This window comes from Lepidochelys kempii, chromosome 4 (genome assembly GCF_965140285.1).
Source record: "Lepidochelys kempii isolate rLepKem1 chromosome 4, rLepKem1.hap1, whole genome shotgun sequence".
In the NCBI taxonomy this organism is placed as follows: domain Eukaryota; kingdom Metazoa; phylum Chordata; order Testudines; family Cheloniidae; genus Lepidochelys; species Lepidochelys kempii.
The window spans coordinates 122,323,511-122,341,134 of record NC_136383.1 but is presented as its reverse complement, the minus strand read 5'-3'; the positions used below and the strand labels follow the sequence as shown (position 1 = coordinate 122,341,134).

Below are 17,624 nucleotides of genomic sequence, written 5' to 3'. Positions count from 1 at the left end.
AGCATCTCTTTCATAAGGCCTATATGAAGTGACAGACTTGAAATATAATTACTTGATATTTTGATGACAAAACCCATTTTGGAGAAACTCTTTAACTAGTTTTCAAAGCATGTTTTTAAAATTAATCTCTATTGTGATAGTAGGATTGAATCAGTAGGAATATAGAGTCTAAAATGCGTCACTCTCACATCACATGGTAAATCAAAGAGCACAGGATTTTGCAGACAGTGAAGAGTTATACATATATAGATTGTTTTTAACTAAAATCATTCTCCATAGAACATCTTCTCTGTACAGGAAAGGTGATTACAAAGCAAATTCAGTATTTCATTTTATTCCACTACAAACAGTTTCACTATGCATTCACAATGAGTAAATATACTGTGAAGTAACATAATTGAATGTGAAAGTTTGCCATCCAAATAACACACATCAGATAAGAATTGCTTCATACAGTTATTTTATGCATTTTTCCATGCTAAGAAGTTATTAATAGTAAGGCATGTCTCTATATTTCTCACACAAGGTGGAAAGATGTAGAATTCTTTTCATAAAGTGATTTTAGCACTTCTGAAAATGCACAGATTAACCAGGTTACTTTAATTTCCCTTTCTCACCTCAGAACAGGCATATCATGAGCAGGTGCAGTCCAGGCTTCCCCACAGTGCCCTGCCAACATGCTACCCTGAATACCACCTCCACGTGCTAGCATAGTTCAGAATGTGTCTATTTAGCCATTGATGAGACTACGAATTTAGTGATATGGACACTTGTCGACTTGGACTGAGAATATCAACTAATTTTCCATAAATCACCAAATAGCTGTGTGATAGCAGTGCTTGAACGAAGCCTCTATGGCATAATGGCACTTAATTTTAGTATTTTGTATTTCATCCCTGCAGCTCCCTTTAGTATTCTGCAGATTTAGAATTGAGAACCTTGGAGGGTGGTGTGGGCTATGTTCCAGCACTTTTACAAAACTGAATTATTGTAAGTTTCATTACCAGAGCACAGAACAAATGCATGGTGGTCATGAGTGCTGGATGGGGAGCCCAGGTTTGTTTTCAGTGGTTTTATGCTGGGATTGAATGAAACTACTTCAGATCTCTCTCAAATTCTTCCCATTCCTTGACCCTTCCCTGCACATCTAGTTGTAGTTTGTTGGGTTTTGTTTTTTCTTCACATTGTCCTCCCTACCCCAACTCCTTTATTTCCCACTCTCCTGTGCATACTATCCTTCTCAATATGCAGAGGAGAATCATAGACCATGGCACCTCTCTTCTTCCTCCTAGTTCCAGATATATTTGGTGGGAATTAATGATCACTACTGGTGAGGAACTGAAAGGTGTGGAAGGTTCTATAATAGAGCTGGGTGAATAAGTGAATTTTTTTGCTTCAGCCAGCCAAGTGAAAAATCAGGAAACATTTGGTTGGTTCCAGAAACGTTTGTGCATGTCCAAGACAAGTGCCCTAACCATTGGACTAAGTTGTGTGTCTGTAAGCTTTAGTCCAGTGGTTAGGGCACTTTCCTGGGACACCCAGCTTTGAATCCCCATCCTGGAGCAGGAATGTCAGCTCAGATATCTCTCCTCCCAGGCAGGCATCCTAACCATTAATCTACAAGGTCTTCTGGGGTGGGCTGTTCTCAGTCTCTCCTCCCTTGAAGCTATTCTACTTTGTGTACTTAAGTATTTATTTGGCCAAAGACAGAGTGACTGTGACTCTGTAGCCTCGTGATAAAGGCTCTGCCCTGGGAGGTAGGAGACATGGATTCAAATCTTCATGCTGCCTAATTGAGCACAGTGGGGTCTGGGTCCGGGTCCTGGTCCTGGACTAGGGCACCTAGGTGCTGTGATCATACAAATAATAAATAAGGAAAGTATCAGAGGGGTAGCTGTGTTAGTCTGTACCCACAAAAACAATGAGAAATCTGGTGGCACCTTAAAGACTAACCGATTTATTTGGACATAAGCTGTCATGGGTAAAAAACCCACTTCTTCAGATGCATGGGATTCTCCAGTTAGCTTTTATACAAACACAGGCTTGTTCAAAGTAGATTTAAAACAGGGACACTTTAATTTTGCACATTTTTGTAGCAGCTTCAAAAGTTGCTCTAAAAAGGAAGAGACTGGAGTAAGTTAACCATGAAAGCCCTTAGGTACCCCAGGATTCTCCAGAGTGCCAAACCCAGTAGCATCTGTAGAGACGAGTTTCATGTAATTTAACTAGCCTTCGAAGTTTACCCTTCTGTGAACCAGAAAGCCCTGTAAATACATAGCATCTCTCCTGTACTCTCATTCTGCGTGGTTTCATCATAAGAAGGAACTATTACATTATCCTACAATAAAATGATGCTTTGTTAAATGAGAAGGGATCCCTCACTGGAAGCAGCACTAGCTTCTTCCCTCAAGTTTGTCTACTGATTTTCATATTCACTTTCTACGACAATGGAGCTTGCCTATCCTTCTTCCAATTATCTCCATTTTAAAATTCACCTTTTAAGTTGAAATTATCTTTTCACCCTTCCTAATTTCATCTCATCTCCATTTTAAGGCCTGAATTGGGAGCATGTGGAATATTACAATTAGTGAACTCTTGCTTGTCTTGCTTGGTGACCACATGTTGTTCCAAATACAGTTTACAGATTTACTATTCAGTAGCTCAGAGCACCTGCTGATTATCATAGAATTATCAAAATGTAGGGCTGGAGGGGACCTCGAGAGGCTGCGTAGTCCAGGCCCCTGCACTGAGGCAGGACCAAATATGCTTTGGCCATCCCTGGCAGGTGTGTGTTTAACCTGTTCTTAAAAACCTCCAGTGACAGTACACCAAGATTTTGTAGGCATCACGACAGAGTTTTAAGGTGGGATTAGAAGGAGGAGGATGAGAGAGCATTCTTCTCAGTCCTTTTGACGGCCAGTTGTCTTGGAAGGTACAGCACAAGGATCTGTGCTAACAAGAAGACTGTAAAGGCGGCTGCTGCTGCTGTTAGTTTTTAGCATATTTACTTAGATTACATGGAGAGAGACTTTTTAGAAAAGCAAAATTAAATTGTAAAATAAAGCCATTGTATATACCCAATTCCTGTAGAAACAACTTTATAGTCAACAACAGTAGTCTCCAATTATGGTTAAGATACAATTAAATCTGGCAGGGTAGACTGGACCAAATTCTTTTAATGCCCTCTAAATCATGTTCTAAGAAAGCATATGCCATAGCATGGTTGTATAAGAAATGAAACATGTTTTTGTCCTAATGAATCTTCTCTCTGGCTGATTCAGAGGAACAATTTGAATTCATATATCCTTTCTCCCTGTTGAATATCTTACTCATTAAGCTGTAGAGTTATTCTCTCTCTAAGGCCCAGTGAATATTTAAATATCTATACAAAGAGAAACTGCTTCAGCAGGAGAGATTGTGGGGAACCCACTCTAGAATAGCTATAGTTAGTATGCTCAGCTGGGAGATCTGAGTTGAAGTCTCTGCTCCATTTGTGTATTCAAACCTGGGTTTCCCATATGCCTTAAGCACTGGGCTAAATGGCACACGTGCACATTCATGACGCTAATTAGGCTAAATTCAGGAAATAGTTTTCAGTTGACCAAAACAGCAGTGTGGTTTTTGCGGGGGGCGGGGGAGGTGAAGTATTCATCTGAAAAATTTTGTGCAGCTCTAGTCTGTACCCTGGGTGGGAAGGGACAGGAAGGGGAGGGCAGCCTCTGCATCGTATTAGCTATTTCTGTTGTTTTTCTCCTTAGATCAAGTACTACTTCCTTTTTAAATGTAAAATCACTTTCAGAAAAAGTAATTGGACATGGGCCCTGTTTTACAAAGCAGTAATTTTATTCTGTAATTATTCTTTGAAGAACCTGGACTAGTGCAGAACAAATGAGGCATCCTTTAATATTATTACAAGTATTCAGAAGCGATACCCTGATGTGCTCTTATTCTGGATTCAGCCATCCATTTCAGCACTATGAATCTCCAATTACTCATGGGCTTTGTTTAGACTGGGAGTTCTTGGTCATGTTGTTCCAAAGTTAATTGATTGCCGATTAACTGGAGTTAACTAATATAGTTTTAGTGCTACACTATGTGTTCCATAAGCACTCGTTCCAGATCATGCTTCAGCAGAGTGTAAACTGAACCATGACCAGGAACAAATGATTGTGGAGTGGGATAGATAATAAGATGGTAACTAACATAATACTGCTGTATAAATCCATGGTAATCCAACACCTTGAATGCTTTGTGCAGTTCTGGTTGTCCCATCTCAAAAAAGATACATTAAAAATGGAAAAGATACAGGGAAGGGCAGCAAAAAATGATTAAGGGTACAGAACAGCTTCCATATGAGAAGATATTAAAAAGATTGGGACTGTTCAGCTTGGAAAAGAAACAACTAAAGGGGGCTATGATAGAGGTCTATAAAATGATGAATGGTGTAGAGAAAGTGGATAAGGAAGTGTTATTTACCACTTCGCATAATACAAGAACCAGCGGTCACCTGATTGAAATTAATAGGCAGCAGGTTTAAAACAAACAAAAGGAAGTACTTCATCACACAACACCTGTGGAACTCATTGCTGGGGGATGATGTGAAGGCCAAAAGTATAACTGGGTTCAAAAAAGGAATTAGATACGTTCATGGAGGATAGGTCCATCAAAGACTATTAGACAGGCTAGTTAGGATGCAGTCCCATGTTCCCTAAGCTTCTGATGACCAGAAGCTGGGATCAGATGTCGGAGATGGATCACTTGATAATTGCCGTATTCTGTTCATTCCCTTTGAAGCATCTGGTATTAGCCACTGTTGGAAGACAGGATACTGAGCTAGATTGATCATTGGTCTGACCCAGTATGGCCATTCTTATGTTTAGATTAGCATTCAAATCACGTTCGTTAACTTGCGTTACAACCTGACCAAAAACTAGTCTAGACAAAGCCGTAATGAATTGTGGTTTTTTAAGCATTCCATCCTGGGCCAGCACTATTCTTTATATATCCTAAATAGGTCCTGAGGTCAGACTATGTTTAAGTATGGATGTTAATCATGGTAAAAGCACAGATGATCACAATCATAGCTATATCATTATTCTGGTTACATTGTGGACAGGGCCAGACACTATGACCCAGGGCCAGTATTATCAGTACTGCAAAAAACCAACTCCAAAAGTATTTTTAAATGCAAACGTGAATTAGGTATTTGCAAAAATTGCCTCTCAGGTGTTTAGATTCATCAGAGGGTGATGAGGCTAGCAAGTTCAGGACAGCCAATTATTGTATATTTTTCACTCCGAGTAACCCTTGCTGGCTGAGCAGCTCTTCAGTTTTCCAGTCTGTTCTGTAACTGAACTCTCTCTTGCATGGGCCAGTCCTGTGGAATGTTTTGTAATCAATATGAAGAGTAAATCTGCTGCTGATTCCTTTGTCTTTACTTTTGGAAATAAATTGTTTAGTTTTTTAAGCCTTCAGTCAAAAGAGGTATACAAAGGCCAAGCAGTCCTCGGAGACCTCACTTCAGTCTGTCCAAATTTTGTTTTTCTTCTAGAGTAAAACAGCCAACTGAAACTCATTTGATGTATCTTTCCATTTTGCAGATGATGTGTTTCTGCCCAAAGACATTGACCTAGACAGTGTAGAAATGGATGAGACAGAACGGGAAGTGGAGTATTTTAAAAGGTAAATAAAAGTGCTGTCAACCCTGCATGTACGCCTGTTGTGTTGCTTAATATATGTGACCAAAATGAAAATAATTAACTCTTTTTGCATAAAAGCATGTGCTTTTACTAGGACTGTCTTAAATCACCAGTCACTGCTGACACAATCTGGTTACACAATGAGCTTCAAAGCTATAGCTTTATGGGTAGAAATTATAGTCATGTGGCCTTAGCACAGAATATGGAGAACCGGACAAGAGCCAATAATATGTATTTGCCATACTGGAACAGACATTTATCCATGTCATCTGCTCTTCTACCTCCATCACTGACATTACTTATTACTTTGGAGGAAGACTAAACTTTCCCACAATGCACTTAGCTATCTGTTCAGTGCTGTCTGTTTAGTTTTTTAAACTGTTGATCACCATGGTATCTGAACACTTCGTACAATTTCTTCTGAACTCTGGCAAGTTGTCTACTTACACCAAGAAGACACATTTAATGGGCTTTATTTTCTATCATTTTTTTTAAAAATTGTTTCAGAGGTTTCCTTCATAGATATAATCAGTCAGAATTCATAGAAAATCCAGTTACAAATATTGTTATACAGTTTGCCAGTACTCTTTACAATTTCTAGCAATGAATTGTACTACAGCAATGAATGGTACAGGCTGACTAGGAGTTGTGTAACTGGTACTTTTTACTGCCTCTGTAATGTAGTTAGTGTCACTTTATCCACATTTTGGAATTTCTCTAGCAAGTTGCCTTTAAATCTCCTCCATTCCAGGTTAAATAAAAGCTTAGTACGTGCAGGGTAACTTTTGCCTTGCCCCTCTCACTCTGTTCCCTCTCTTCCGTGGACTTTAATTCTTAGGCCTGATTTACTCCTAAAACTTCAGTCAACCTAGCTACATCATGCCCTGAGCCCTGTAGTTAAGTAGACCTAATACCCACTGTAGGTTGACCAGGTCAACAGAAAGGTCTTCGGTTGACCTACCTACCACTGCTGAGGGGTGGTATCAACAGAAAACCCCCTTCCATCAATGCAAGAAGCTTCTGTAATATGGTGGTACAGCATCACAGCCATAGCAGTGTAGATGTACTTTTAGTGAAAGCAATTTAGCACACCAAAGAGGAACTAGATACTACTTTTTGTGAGTGTGTTCTCTTGAGGCTTACATGTAACTACCACAGATGCTAAGAATTGCACAATCACACTCAATAGAGAATATAGCTTGCCGTTGATACAGGACACAAATACACGTTAACAATCGTTAGAATACGTGCTTACCTGTTCTATTGAGTTGTTCTTGAAACATTGTCTTATTCATGAACTATATGTCCAATGAAACTAGGTAGATATTTTTTTGTTTTGAACTTTTATCCAGACAAATGGACTATTGTCTTTGTCCTAGTTATAGCCACTTCCTGGATACTTTCTCATGGCATTCATTTGTGTCTGAAACATAGCTTTTAAAAGTACAGATTCACTACAGTCAGGAGAGGACCACTGTATAGGAGTAATGGTGTCCTGAATACAGATGATATGTAAAGCAGAGGCACTGACAACTTAAGTTCATTAATTAGTCTATCCTGGGGGGGTGTTCTATTTTTACCAAAAAAAAAAAGTGTTGGCTCAGTGTCTAGGCAGATTCCAGTTTGGATAATAACATTTTCTTTGCCTTAGTACTTCCTATTCTTTGTTGAATGCAGTAGTCTTCACTATATCTCTTAAACGTTAGTGTTACTGCGGACTGTTAAAATGGTTGGTATATTCCACACCAGGGGTAGTTACATTTCAGTGGTGGGTGAAGTGTTTCCTCTGTGTGTGATTTTTACAGTGTTTTATGGTCCACTGGGATTAAAGATGCTATTTAAATGCAAACTAATATTTGTACCTTTTTGCTGGTAAACAGTGTAACGGTTTCACTTTATCGTTTGCTTGTTTTGTTTACAGATTCTGCTTGGACTCTGCCAGGCAGACAAGGCAGAGACTTTCCATCAACTGGTCCAATTTTAGCTTGAAAAAAACCACCTTTGCTGCTCATTGAAATGACACAGTTTGGGGAGGGAACCCTGCAGGAATCAATGAAAGACAACTCCACTTATCTGTCCTGCTGTGCTGAGAGCTTATCTGGTCTTGAGCCAGTGCTGCCTTGCCTTGTCCCCAGTGCTGTGTGGATCTGCACTGAACCCCTTGGCCTGATAGTTCTTGCAGACTGAGAAATTGCCACTTTCTACCTGAATTTGTTAGCTTGTGTGCTTGTAGTCTGTGAGTGAGACTTACTTGATTGTAGCTGTATGCTGTTGGAGTTGGAACAATAGCTTTTTTTCCAACTCCTTCTGATTGCCTTGGCCTCAGAGACTTTAAACCTGCTTCCTAGGCTTGGGTGGAGGCCAAAATCTTATTTTGCATCATCTGCAGTGGCTCCTGTCACTTCTGCATCTAGCTATGTTTTGTCATTCTGACTCCTGACAAAGGAATGGACCTAGTCAGTTGCGCTTTCATCTGCTCCAGAACTCTCCTGACACGGTTTCATGGAAAAGAGGCTCTCATGGGACAAGCATTTCCTCAGTTCTTTCACAATCTACTGTTAAAGAGTGTACAAGTTACGCTATTTGTGTTTTGATTTTTTCCTGACTTGTAGCCAGCTTGTGTAAGAATACTTGCAGAATGAGAACGTTTAAAAAAGAACAATACTCACACTATCAAATCTGTTATAGAGAGTATAATTGTATTAACACTGAAGCCTAACTGGCTACTTTTTTAACATATTGTTAAGTAATATTAAAATCATGTCTTTCTTTTTGAAAGATGGAATACATTAGTATGGCAGAAGGCTTGTGTCTTGCTTATTTCTGCTTGGGGACAGGGAGTGGAGGAACAGAAAGGGACTGGTGAGTAAGCTCTAGACTCTTCAAAATGTCTGTGAACAATTGTATTGAACCCATCCAATAGCAGTATGCACACTATCTGCTGTAAGTATGGTGTACTCTTGCGAATGCTGGAATTCATACCATGGATTATACTCTGATAAGCACTCTGATACCTCTCTTTCAATAGATATTATGTGAGGAGAGAAACTACATAAAGCTTTAATACCACTGTAGAAAATACGGTACATGGTATGGTTTCCATGCTACCACAATACAAATGTTAAATAACAATAGTACAGGTCACCAATGCCTTTTCTAGCTTGAAGGAATAACTCAAGGTTCTGATTTGATTAAAGATACTGTTATGTAAATTTAGTGCTTATGAAAGTGGCTATGGCATGATAGCTCTAGAGACTGAAATCTTCTCTTTGTCTGTAGATGAGACACAGCACAGATAGAAACAGTACAGGCTTTCCACTCTTGCTCAGCCATTATATCTCACCTTATCCTCGAGGGACTGCTTTATTGAAATGAAGACGCTCCTCATGCACACCCAGTACCTGGTTTCTCTATTAACTCTACAAACAATTCTACTAATTAATGCCAATTATTTTGGATAACTGATGGGCCATGCATGGAAAGTAGAAATCAGACTCAAACAGCAGTCAAATGGGAACAGCTTTTGGTCTGTGCCAGACTGGGCTAAATTTTACCCAGTTATGTAAAAATGAAAGGATTCTTGTCCTCATCAGCTCTTTGTGCTATATAATGCACTAAAGAATACCATTGATTTCAACCCACCATTGTAAAGATTGGCTATCAGTGTGAAATCTAAGCTCTTCAGTACCAAGGTATAACACAGGGTGGCATTGTGGATCACAACTACTTGAAATTTAAGTTTTGAATGATTTATTCAGCAGCGAACTATTAGTGTTAAATGGAATGTCTGCATCCTATCATGTGAACAGGTAATGTTCGAGATTCCAAATACTATGCAATTTTCTTCTCTTCCCTCTTCCCCACCAATAGGTGTGCTTTTAAGGGGGCAAATGTTGGGTTTTCTAAAATCTATTTAAAATACATGTAAGTCACTTCCTACACTTAGAATGTTTTAATAAAAATTACCTTTCCTCCCCATGTATTTAACATGGTGCACTCAATAAGCTGTTTATATAACATGATTTCCTTTTCTCTGTTTTGAAAATATTCATTTTATAAGACTTAACAAAAAGACTTGCCCCACACTTGAATTGTTATATGTAACTTTCATTCTTAGAAGTTGGTACCTCAATGTTCTTCACAGCTGACCAGAATATACAGATAAAGCTTATTCAGTTCCAGCCACTCCATGGAAAGCATGGAAGAATAAGTCTGAATGGATCATCTATTGCTCCTGTCTGATGAGAATTTACAGGCAAGTCGCTCCTCCACCCTACCCCCACTTCATAATTGTTTCAGTAAGGACAATCAGAGGTGTGGACAGGGCTAGGATCCAGGAACCCAGTACTAATCCTTGCTCTAATAGTTAATTTTTCTATGATCTTGGGCAAATCACTTAACCTCTCAGTCTGTTACCCTGTCTGTAAAATGGGTATGATAATACTTTCCAAGCATACAATAAGGCTTCATTTAGGTAATGTTTGAAAAGTTCTGTGAAGATGCAAAGTGGTATCTAAACACTGAGCATTATTATTAAGGTTTGTAAAACACAATATTATTGCCTGAAACATCATTGTCTTTGCTCAGAAATACAAATTTTCTGGCTTGATACATAAATATATTTAGGTCTGTTTTCTTTAACCTAAATGTAACTAATTTAAAAGTTTTCTAACATAATTGCAGTGCATGCAAAATGCAGTTTTGCATCCAGTCTGCTGTGGGGAGGCTCTCTTTTTTTTTAACTGTATTTCTTACATCATTGTCTGTCAGACTCTGTCTGTATTAGGGGTGTTTTTCAAACAATTTCCCGCTGTTGCTCATGCCAGTTCAGTGCTACCAATATTAGCAGCTTTGAAAGCCATAATGTAGACAGGCTTCCAGCTGCCACTGCTGTTCTAAGCACTGCCATCTAGCCTCCTCAGAATGGATCTAACCTGTCGTTCTTGGCCTGTCCACATGATGGCTCTTAGCACTGCTAACAGCAATTATGGTAAATTTATTAACAAGGTTGGGAAATTCTTGAAACGTTTCCCAAGTGCAGACAGGAGTTATGAACAGGGGAGTCCAAACCATAGGGGTACAGAATTGTTCAGGCCTTCATTACTCCCTAGATCCAAATAGGGTTAAATGTGGATGTTCTAAGCCTGCATCCACACTAGCAGTGATCATTAGTGACAGTCAGGGCTGGATTAATGCAGGGGCATTAGGGACTGCAGCCTGGGCCCTTGGATTTTGAGGATACCCCAAAAATATGAATCAATTACTTCATTGTTCTTCAGCTGGCAGCCTGCAGTCCAGTTCTGACTTGTGAGGGGCTTCTGTTTGGCCCACTGCTGGGTATCTGCTCTCCTTTCATGCCTCCTGGGAAGCAGCAGCCAATCACAACTGCTCCACAAGCTGCTGAGCTCAGTCCCCCTTCCCTCAGGAGCTTAGCCTCTACTCTCACAGGAAGGGAGAAGCCGTCCCTCCTCACAGGAGAGGAGGACAAAACAGAAAGAGCCCTGCAGCTCCACACCCTCTTCCCTTCTCCCCTCCAGTGAGCAGGAATGGCTTCTCTCCACTCCCTCCCTCTCTGTTATGCCCAACCTGGGAAGGGAGAAGGGGGGTAAAGAACCCCTGGCGGGGGCCATGCTGCAGCCCAGTAGAAAGCAAAGCCCCTTGGTCCTAGTGATTGCCTTTTGGCCTGCCAAGGTTTGGACATTTACATTTTCTGGAAGGCCAGATAAGGCATTGAATACCACTGCTATAAATGCTATAGGTTATTAGGTAATTAAAGCCATAGCATCACTGTGAATTACTACCAATTATGTGCCTAAATAAAAATGGTTTTATGCATTGTAATTAGGGCTGTCAATTAATCACAGTTAACTCAATTAACAAACAATTAACTCAAAACAAATTTGATTAAAAAAATCACGATTAATCGCAGTTTTAATCGCTCTGTTAAACAATAGAATACCAATTGAAATTTATTATAAATATATTTGGATGGTTTTTTCTACCTTTTTAAATATATTGATTGCAATTACAACACAGAATACAAAGTGTACAGTGCTCACTTTATATTTTTATCACAAATATTTGCACTGTAAAAAGATAAACAAAAGAAATAGTATTTTTCAGTTCACCTCATCCAAATGCAGTCTCTTTATCATGAAAGTTCAACTTACAAATGTATATTTTTTGTTGCATAACTGCACACAAAAACAAAACAATGTAAAACTTTAGAGCCTGCAGGTCCACTCAGTCCTACTTCTTGTTCAGCCAATTGCTAAGACAAACAAGTTTCGTTTACGGGAGATAATGATGACCACTTCTTATTTACAATGTCACCTTAAAGTGAGAACAGGCATTCGCATGGCACTTTTGCAGCAAGCGTTGCAAGTTATTTACGTGCCCGATATCCTAAACATTTGTATGCCCCTTTATGCTTCGACCGTTATTCCAGGGGACATGGTTCCATGCCGATGATGCTTGTTAAAAAAACAAACAAAAAAAAAGTTAATTAAATTTGTGACTCAACTCCTTGAGGCTGAATTGTAGGTCTCCTGCTCTGTGGTTTTAGCTGCATTCTGCCATATATTTTGTGTTCTGGCAGTCTCTGACGACCCAGTACATGTTGTTCAATTTAAGAATACTTTCACTACAGACTTGGCAAAATGAAAAGAAGGTACCAATGGTGAGATTTCTAAGGGCAAATCTACACGATAGCGGTACATTGGCGCAGCTTCACCGATGCAGCTGTGCTGCTGTAGCACGTTTGGTGAAGACACGCTATGCTGACGGGAGAGCACTCTACCATCAGCATAATTACTCCACCTCTGCGAGAGGCAGAAGCTATGTCGGTGGGACAGCGTCACTGTAAGTTGCATCGCTCAAGGGGGTGACTTTTTCACACTGCTGTGTAACGTACATTGACTTAAGCGGTAGTGCAAACCAGCACTTAAAATAGCTACAGCACTCGACCCAAGGTTTAAGAATCTGAAGCGCCGTCCAAAATCTGAGAGGAACTAGATGTGGAACGTGCTGTCAGAAGTCTTAAAAGAGCAACCCTCTGATGCGGAAACTACAGAACCCGAACCACCAAAAAAAGAAAATCAACCTTCTGCTGGTGGCCTCTGACTCAGGTGATGAAAATGAAGGTGCATGAGCCCGCACTGCTTTGGATCATTATTGAGTAGAACCTGGCAGCATGGAAGCATGTCCTCCAGAATGGTGGTCAAAGCGTGAAGGGGCATATGAATATTTAGCATATTTTGCAACACTGGCTACAACAGTGCCATGCGAATACCAGTTCTCACTTTCAGGTGGCATTGTAAATAAAAAGAGGGCAGCATTATCGCCCCTAAATGTAAACGAACTTGTTTGTCTTAACGTTTGGCTGAACAAGAAGTAGGACTGAGTGGGCTTGTAAATTGCACTTTCACGATAGAGATCACACTACAGTGCTTAAAAGAAATAGAATTTTCAATTCACCTCATTCCTTTTTTAGAGTGCAAACATTTGTAATAAATATAAAGTGAGCACTGTACCATTTATATTCTGTGCTGGAATTGAAAATCCGTATATTTGAAAATGTAGAAATTATCCAAAAATATTTAAATAAATAGTATTCTATTATTGTTCAACAGTGCAATTAAACCTGTGATTAATTGTGATTAACTTTTTTAATCATTTGACAGACCTAATTGTAACTCTTTCAGCTTTACAATTGGTATCTCAGATTTAAAATCTGGAACTGAAATAATCAAGGTCATTTAACAATAAAATATTTGACATCAGGCATGCGTGTTGGTAAAATAGTAAAGGGAAGGAACTGAGTATGCAAAGAGGAGGCGGCAAAACTATAACAACTCATCAAACTTAATCCAGCCCTGCTGAACATGGCAATGGTGAAAGCAGTAGTCTAGCCTGGACGCCAAAGATTTTTTTTTTATAACCTATTCAGCAGTGTCTTCAGTACAGCCACCTTTGCTGATAACACCTGTGGTAAACATTTTAGATCTTAAATTTGCTGATGTAAATGAGACCTACCACAGTGAGGACCCAAATCTCAATGTAACCCATTTTGACGACTTTCCAGTTGTAACACCAATCTCTTGTTGTGTTCATTGTTGAAGTTAGCATTATTTGCTCTAATCTGGATAGCGGCTTTATAAAAACACTTCAGTATATCACTATCTGTATTTCAGTGAAGCAAAGACAACCCTCTTTGCATCTTATTAGGTCTTTATTCATTTTAAAGTGGGCTCCTTCATATTAGAATACACAAATTAAACCCTTAAATATTACTAGTATAACTTTTATTTTGGTAGTCTCTTACAATTTCAAATATATCTCAGCACTAATTAAGTTGTGCAATTTGTAATTATAGGAACCCCACACATACAATAAGTACGCACATAATGCACGTCTGAACAGGGTGAGGCAGCATGGAGAGTACAGTATAGCTTTTTTGACTGCCTTATTTTGCATTTACACCTTCAGAAAAATCTAAGTTTAAAGATTAAGTCAATTGATAGGCCTCATACTTTAAAGGGAAACTTTCTATATTAAAAATTGTATTACAAGTAAGTGCTAATGATCGGAATCCCAGTTAGGATTATCTGCAATTCAGGAACATTCCTGTCCTGTCCTGAACATTCCTGTCCATTCTCCCCCTCCCCTCCAAAATCAAATTTTTTTTTTCTAAAATACCAATTTTCCAAATTTTACATGTTTCCAGAGCTGTCAGAATAGATGGCTTGTATTTGTTACCTTTTATCTTAATTCCTTATGTCTTAACACACAAGACTAAAAATGTTAGGTAAATTGATGTCACTATGCTGTGTTTTACTTTGGGTGTATGACTCTCTTTTGGGGGATGAAACTAGACTGGTCAGTTGTAACCTCTTCAACCATTCTCACTTTGGTCTTGTCCACACTTGGTAATAGCCAGCTCACACGTCAGAGATGAGTTATCTGCAGAAATGCACAGGCTCTTAATGTGTAGACAAGGGCATGCAGGATCTTATACCAATTGAATTAGTCCCATTTACTTCAGGAACACTGCTGAATTAGGGTTATTCCGAAGTGTAGACATGTCTCCATTTCTATGGACTACCACAGGTTCTGTTTGTAGTAGGTGGTGATGGTTACGCATTGTTCTGTGCCGATCCCTGTGGTGTCTGGATGCCATTGCATAAACTTGAAAAAACTTCAGTTCCTTCTCAGGAAAGGAATAAAACTCCTCCTCTCCCCACAGGCTAAAGCCAGTTATTTCAGAAGTTTCGCATTTCAGTAGTTTATTTCCTAGAACATGCAGCTAGACCTATTTCACAACTTGTTTCTAGGCGAAGGCAGATGAGCCAGTCCTTGTACCACACCTTAAGAATGACATGACTCAGGCTCAGGCTATCCCCATCTGTGACAAATTCCATAGGTAAGAGCCTCATAAGTGTTTCCATGTCAAATGCCGCTGCTCTGGTGGTGTGTAGTTTCAGAGGTGATCTGATAGCCCCTAGCACATTTAGGGTATGTCTACATTGCAGTGTAAGTCCAGGCTTTGAACTCGGGCTCAAGCCTAACTCCGGCTTCCATCTATACACAAATCATCCTAAGGACCACATGGGGGTGGAGTGTCTGAGGCTAAGTCAAGCTGGAGCCCAGGGTTCAAACCCTATTGCTTTGCAGTGAGTCAGCCCCACTGGACTTATGCTCTGGAAGTCCCCCAAAAATATCCCACAGCCCTATGGGCTGACTTTATTTGTCCTCCGGACAGTCAAGTTTTCCCACACTACACCACGAACAAAGGACTAGAAGGGCCACATTTTGGGATGGCGCTAGGAAGGCTGGGTTATTGGTGGTTGGACTTAAGCCTACATAATTCTGTGTAGATGGTGGAGCCCCAGGTTGGAACCCAGGGTTCAATAATTCATAACTTGGGGGTTACAAATGAGTGTAGATGCTCAAGCCCTAGGTTAACAAACCTGGGGTCAGCTAACTCGAGTTCTACTAACCCTGAGTTTACATAACATTACCTTAGGCTATGTTTACCCTGCAATTAGACCCCTGCAGCTGCTCTGTGCCAGCTGACTTGGGGTCCCGGAGCTTGGGTAAAGGGGCTGTTTAATTGCAGTGTAGCCATTCAGGCAGTTGTGAGACCCTCCAACCTTGCATGGTCCTAGAGCATTTGTGCCAATTTAAATGAACAATGTCAACTTTCATTTTTCTTAAACTGAATAACTTTTTTAAAATATAGTGTTCTGATAGAGCCCCTTTAATAGGATGGTCTGGATTGTTTTGGGGTTGTTTTTCTTAAACCTTCTAAAAAGTTGTGGTTTGTGTCTGTTTTTTTGTTGTCTGTCTTTTCCCTGTTTACCCTACTGTGTGTTAAAACTTTTTGCATGGACCTAAGAACAACATCAACCCTTTTGGGCTCCCTTTTTCTCCATCTTCCTCTTCCCTCTCGTTTCTCTGTACACACCTGCCTATGCCTCTTCATATTTAATTTCAGCTTTGCTGCTGCTTTTACCAATAAACCTCTTCTTGTAGAGTGCACATGTGACCTTCCTGCAGTTCTGTGCCTGAGAGATGGCTTCCTGTTTGGGCACAAGCCAGGAAGCACAGCTAGCATCAATGAAATGGTGACATGGAATCTACCCAAATTGCTGAATAAATGCACCAAGTAAACAAACTGGTAAAAAATTTAAGGCAAAATACACCTTTTCTGCAATCAGATTCCATTGTAATAATTGTATAGGGTTTCTAGTTGCAATAGTAGATACAACATACTTGGGGAAACATAACTTACAGGTTGGCAATCTCCCCTTTTAATCAGTGCTATTTAGAGGATGCGTATACCTTGACTTGCTGCTCTACAGATCACTGGTTTTCCTGGCTGGTTTCATTGACTTCTTTTAATTTAATAAAAATCTTTTTCAATTTGTGGGTTTAAAAAAAAACCACAACTTTTTTGCAGTCTAATTTAGGGTCGGTGCTCCTTGGCACTGCCCCTTTCAACAAGATAGAATTTCAAAGTAGAGCTCATTGTCATACATTCATTTGGCAACGTTGTCTAACCAGTAGGCTATAAATGCAGTAAACACTCCTCAGCCTTTACCCTTCTATTTAAATCTTTATTCTGTTTCCTCAGGTACTACAGAGGTGGGTGTGAGAAACAAAATCTGCACAGATGGATGGATCTATCAATGCAGGCTACTGGGCAATCTTTCCCTGGAGCTGCCAAAAGACTGTAGGCAACTAGTGATAAGAGTTGAAGTTTTCATCAGCTTGTGTTTTCTTAACCAGCATCAATCTCTGTTCTGCTTCCACTAGAAGCATCCAGAGCGAAATTGTTGTATATTTTAAGTCCTACTGTAAATCTAAATAACAAGCTAATTCATTGCTTTTAGTTAGTGGCAGAGACCGATAGAGGAAGGACTGGTCTTATGTACAGCAGTTTTATTTGTGGCCCTGTTTTCATCATCTTGAAAGATAATGTATTTTCTTGCTTGCTTCTTTGCCTCCTTCTCCAGCCCCCATCAGTTGAAAGCTCAAGCTTGTGCCAAACCTTCTCTGAGGAAGGTCTTTAAATTCTTCTTTGGTTATGTCCCCTTTTCTTCCACCCTTGGAATCCTGCCTGCTTTAATGGCTTACACCCTTTGATTTACTGGCCCATGTAATGTATTGCATGCTCAAAGAGTGGTGTCAACTATGAAATCCAAAACTGCCATTGAATTCCATAGGGCCAGGATTTCACCCCTAGTTTCCGCTCACCACATCTAACAAAGTCTAACCTTCATTTCTAGTATCATCCATACATGTGGCTTCCCACCTATGAAAAATGGGAAGTTGTAGGCATACACAATGCCATACGTTTTTCCTCTCCCAGGTCAATGCATTGAACAATAAAACAAAAAATCCACACTAGTGCAGCTTCTACCT

The 17,624-nt window shown here is 39.8% G+C and overlaps 1 protein-coding gene across 5 annotated transcripts in view; it reads left to right on the top strand.

Moving 5' to 3' along the window:
* Window positions 1-10,168, top strand: part of FAM193A (family with sequence similarity 193 member A) — a 103,762-nt gene extending 93,594 nt beyond the window's left edge. For 3 of the 5 annotated variants that reach the window (XM_078852594.1, XM_078852593.1, XM_078852592.1), the window contains 2 exons: window positions 5,601-5,682; window positions 7,621-10,164. In XM_078852594.1, coding sequence (XP_078708720.1) covers window positions 5,601-5,682; window positions 7,621-7,714 — 176 coding nt within the window. In that variant the 3' untranslated portion in view covers window positions 7,715-10,164. Of the gene's footprint in view, window positions 1-5,600; window positions 5,683-7,620 lie in introns of all 5 variants that reach the window. The other 2 variants (XR_012158742.2, XM_073342713.2) reach the window with 2 other exon arrangements.
* The last annotated feature ends 7,456 nt before the right edge of the window (window positions 10,169-17,624 follow it).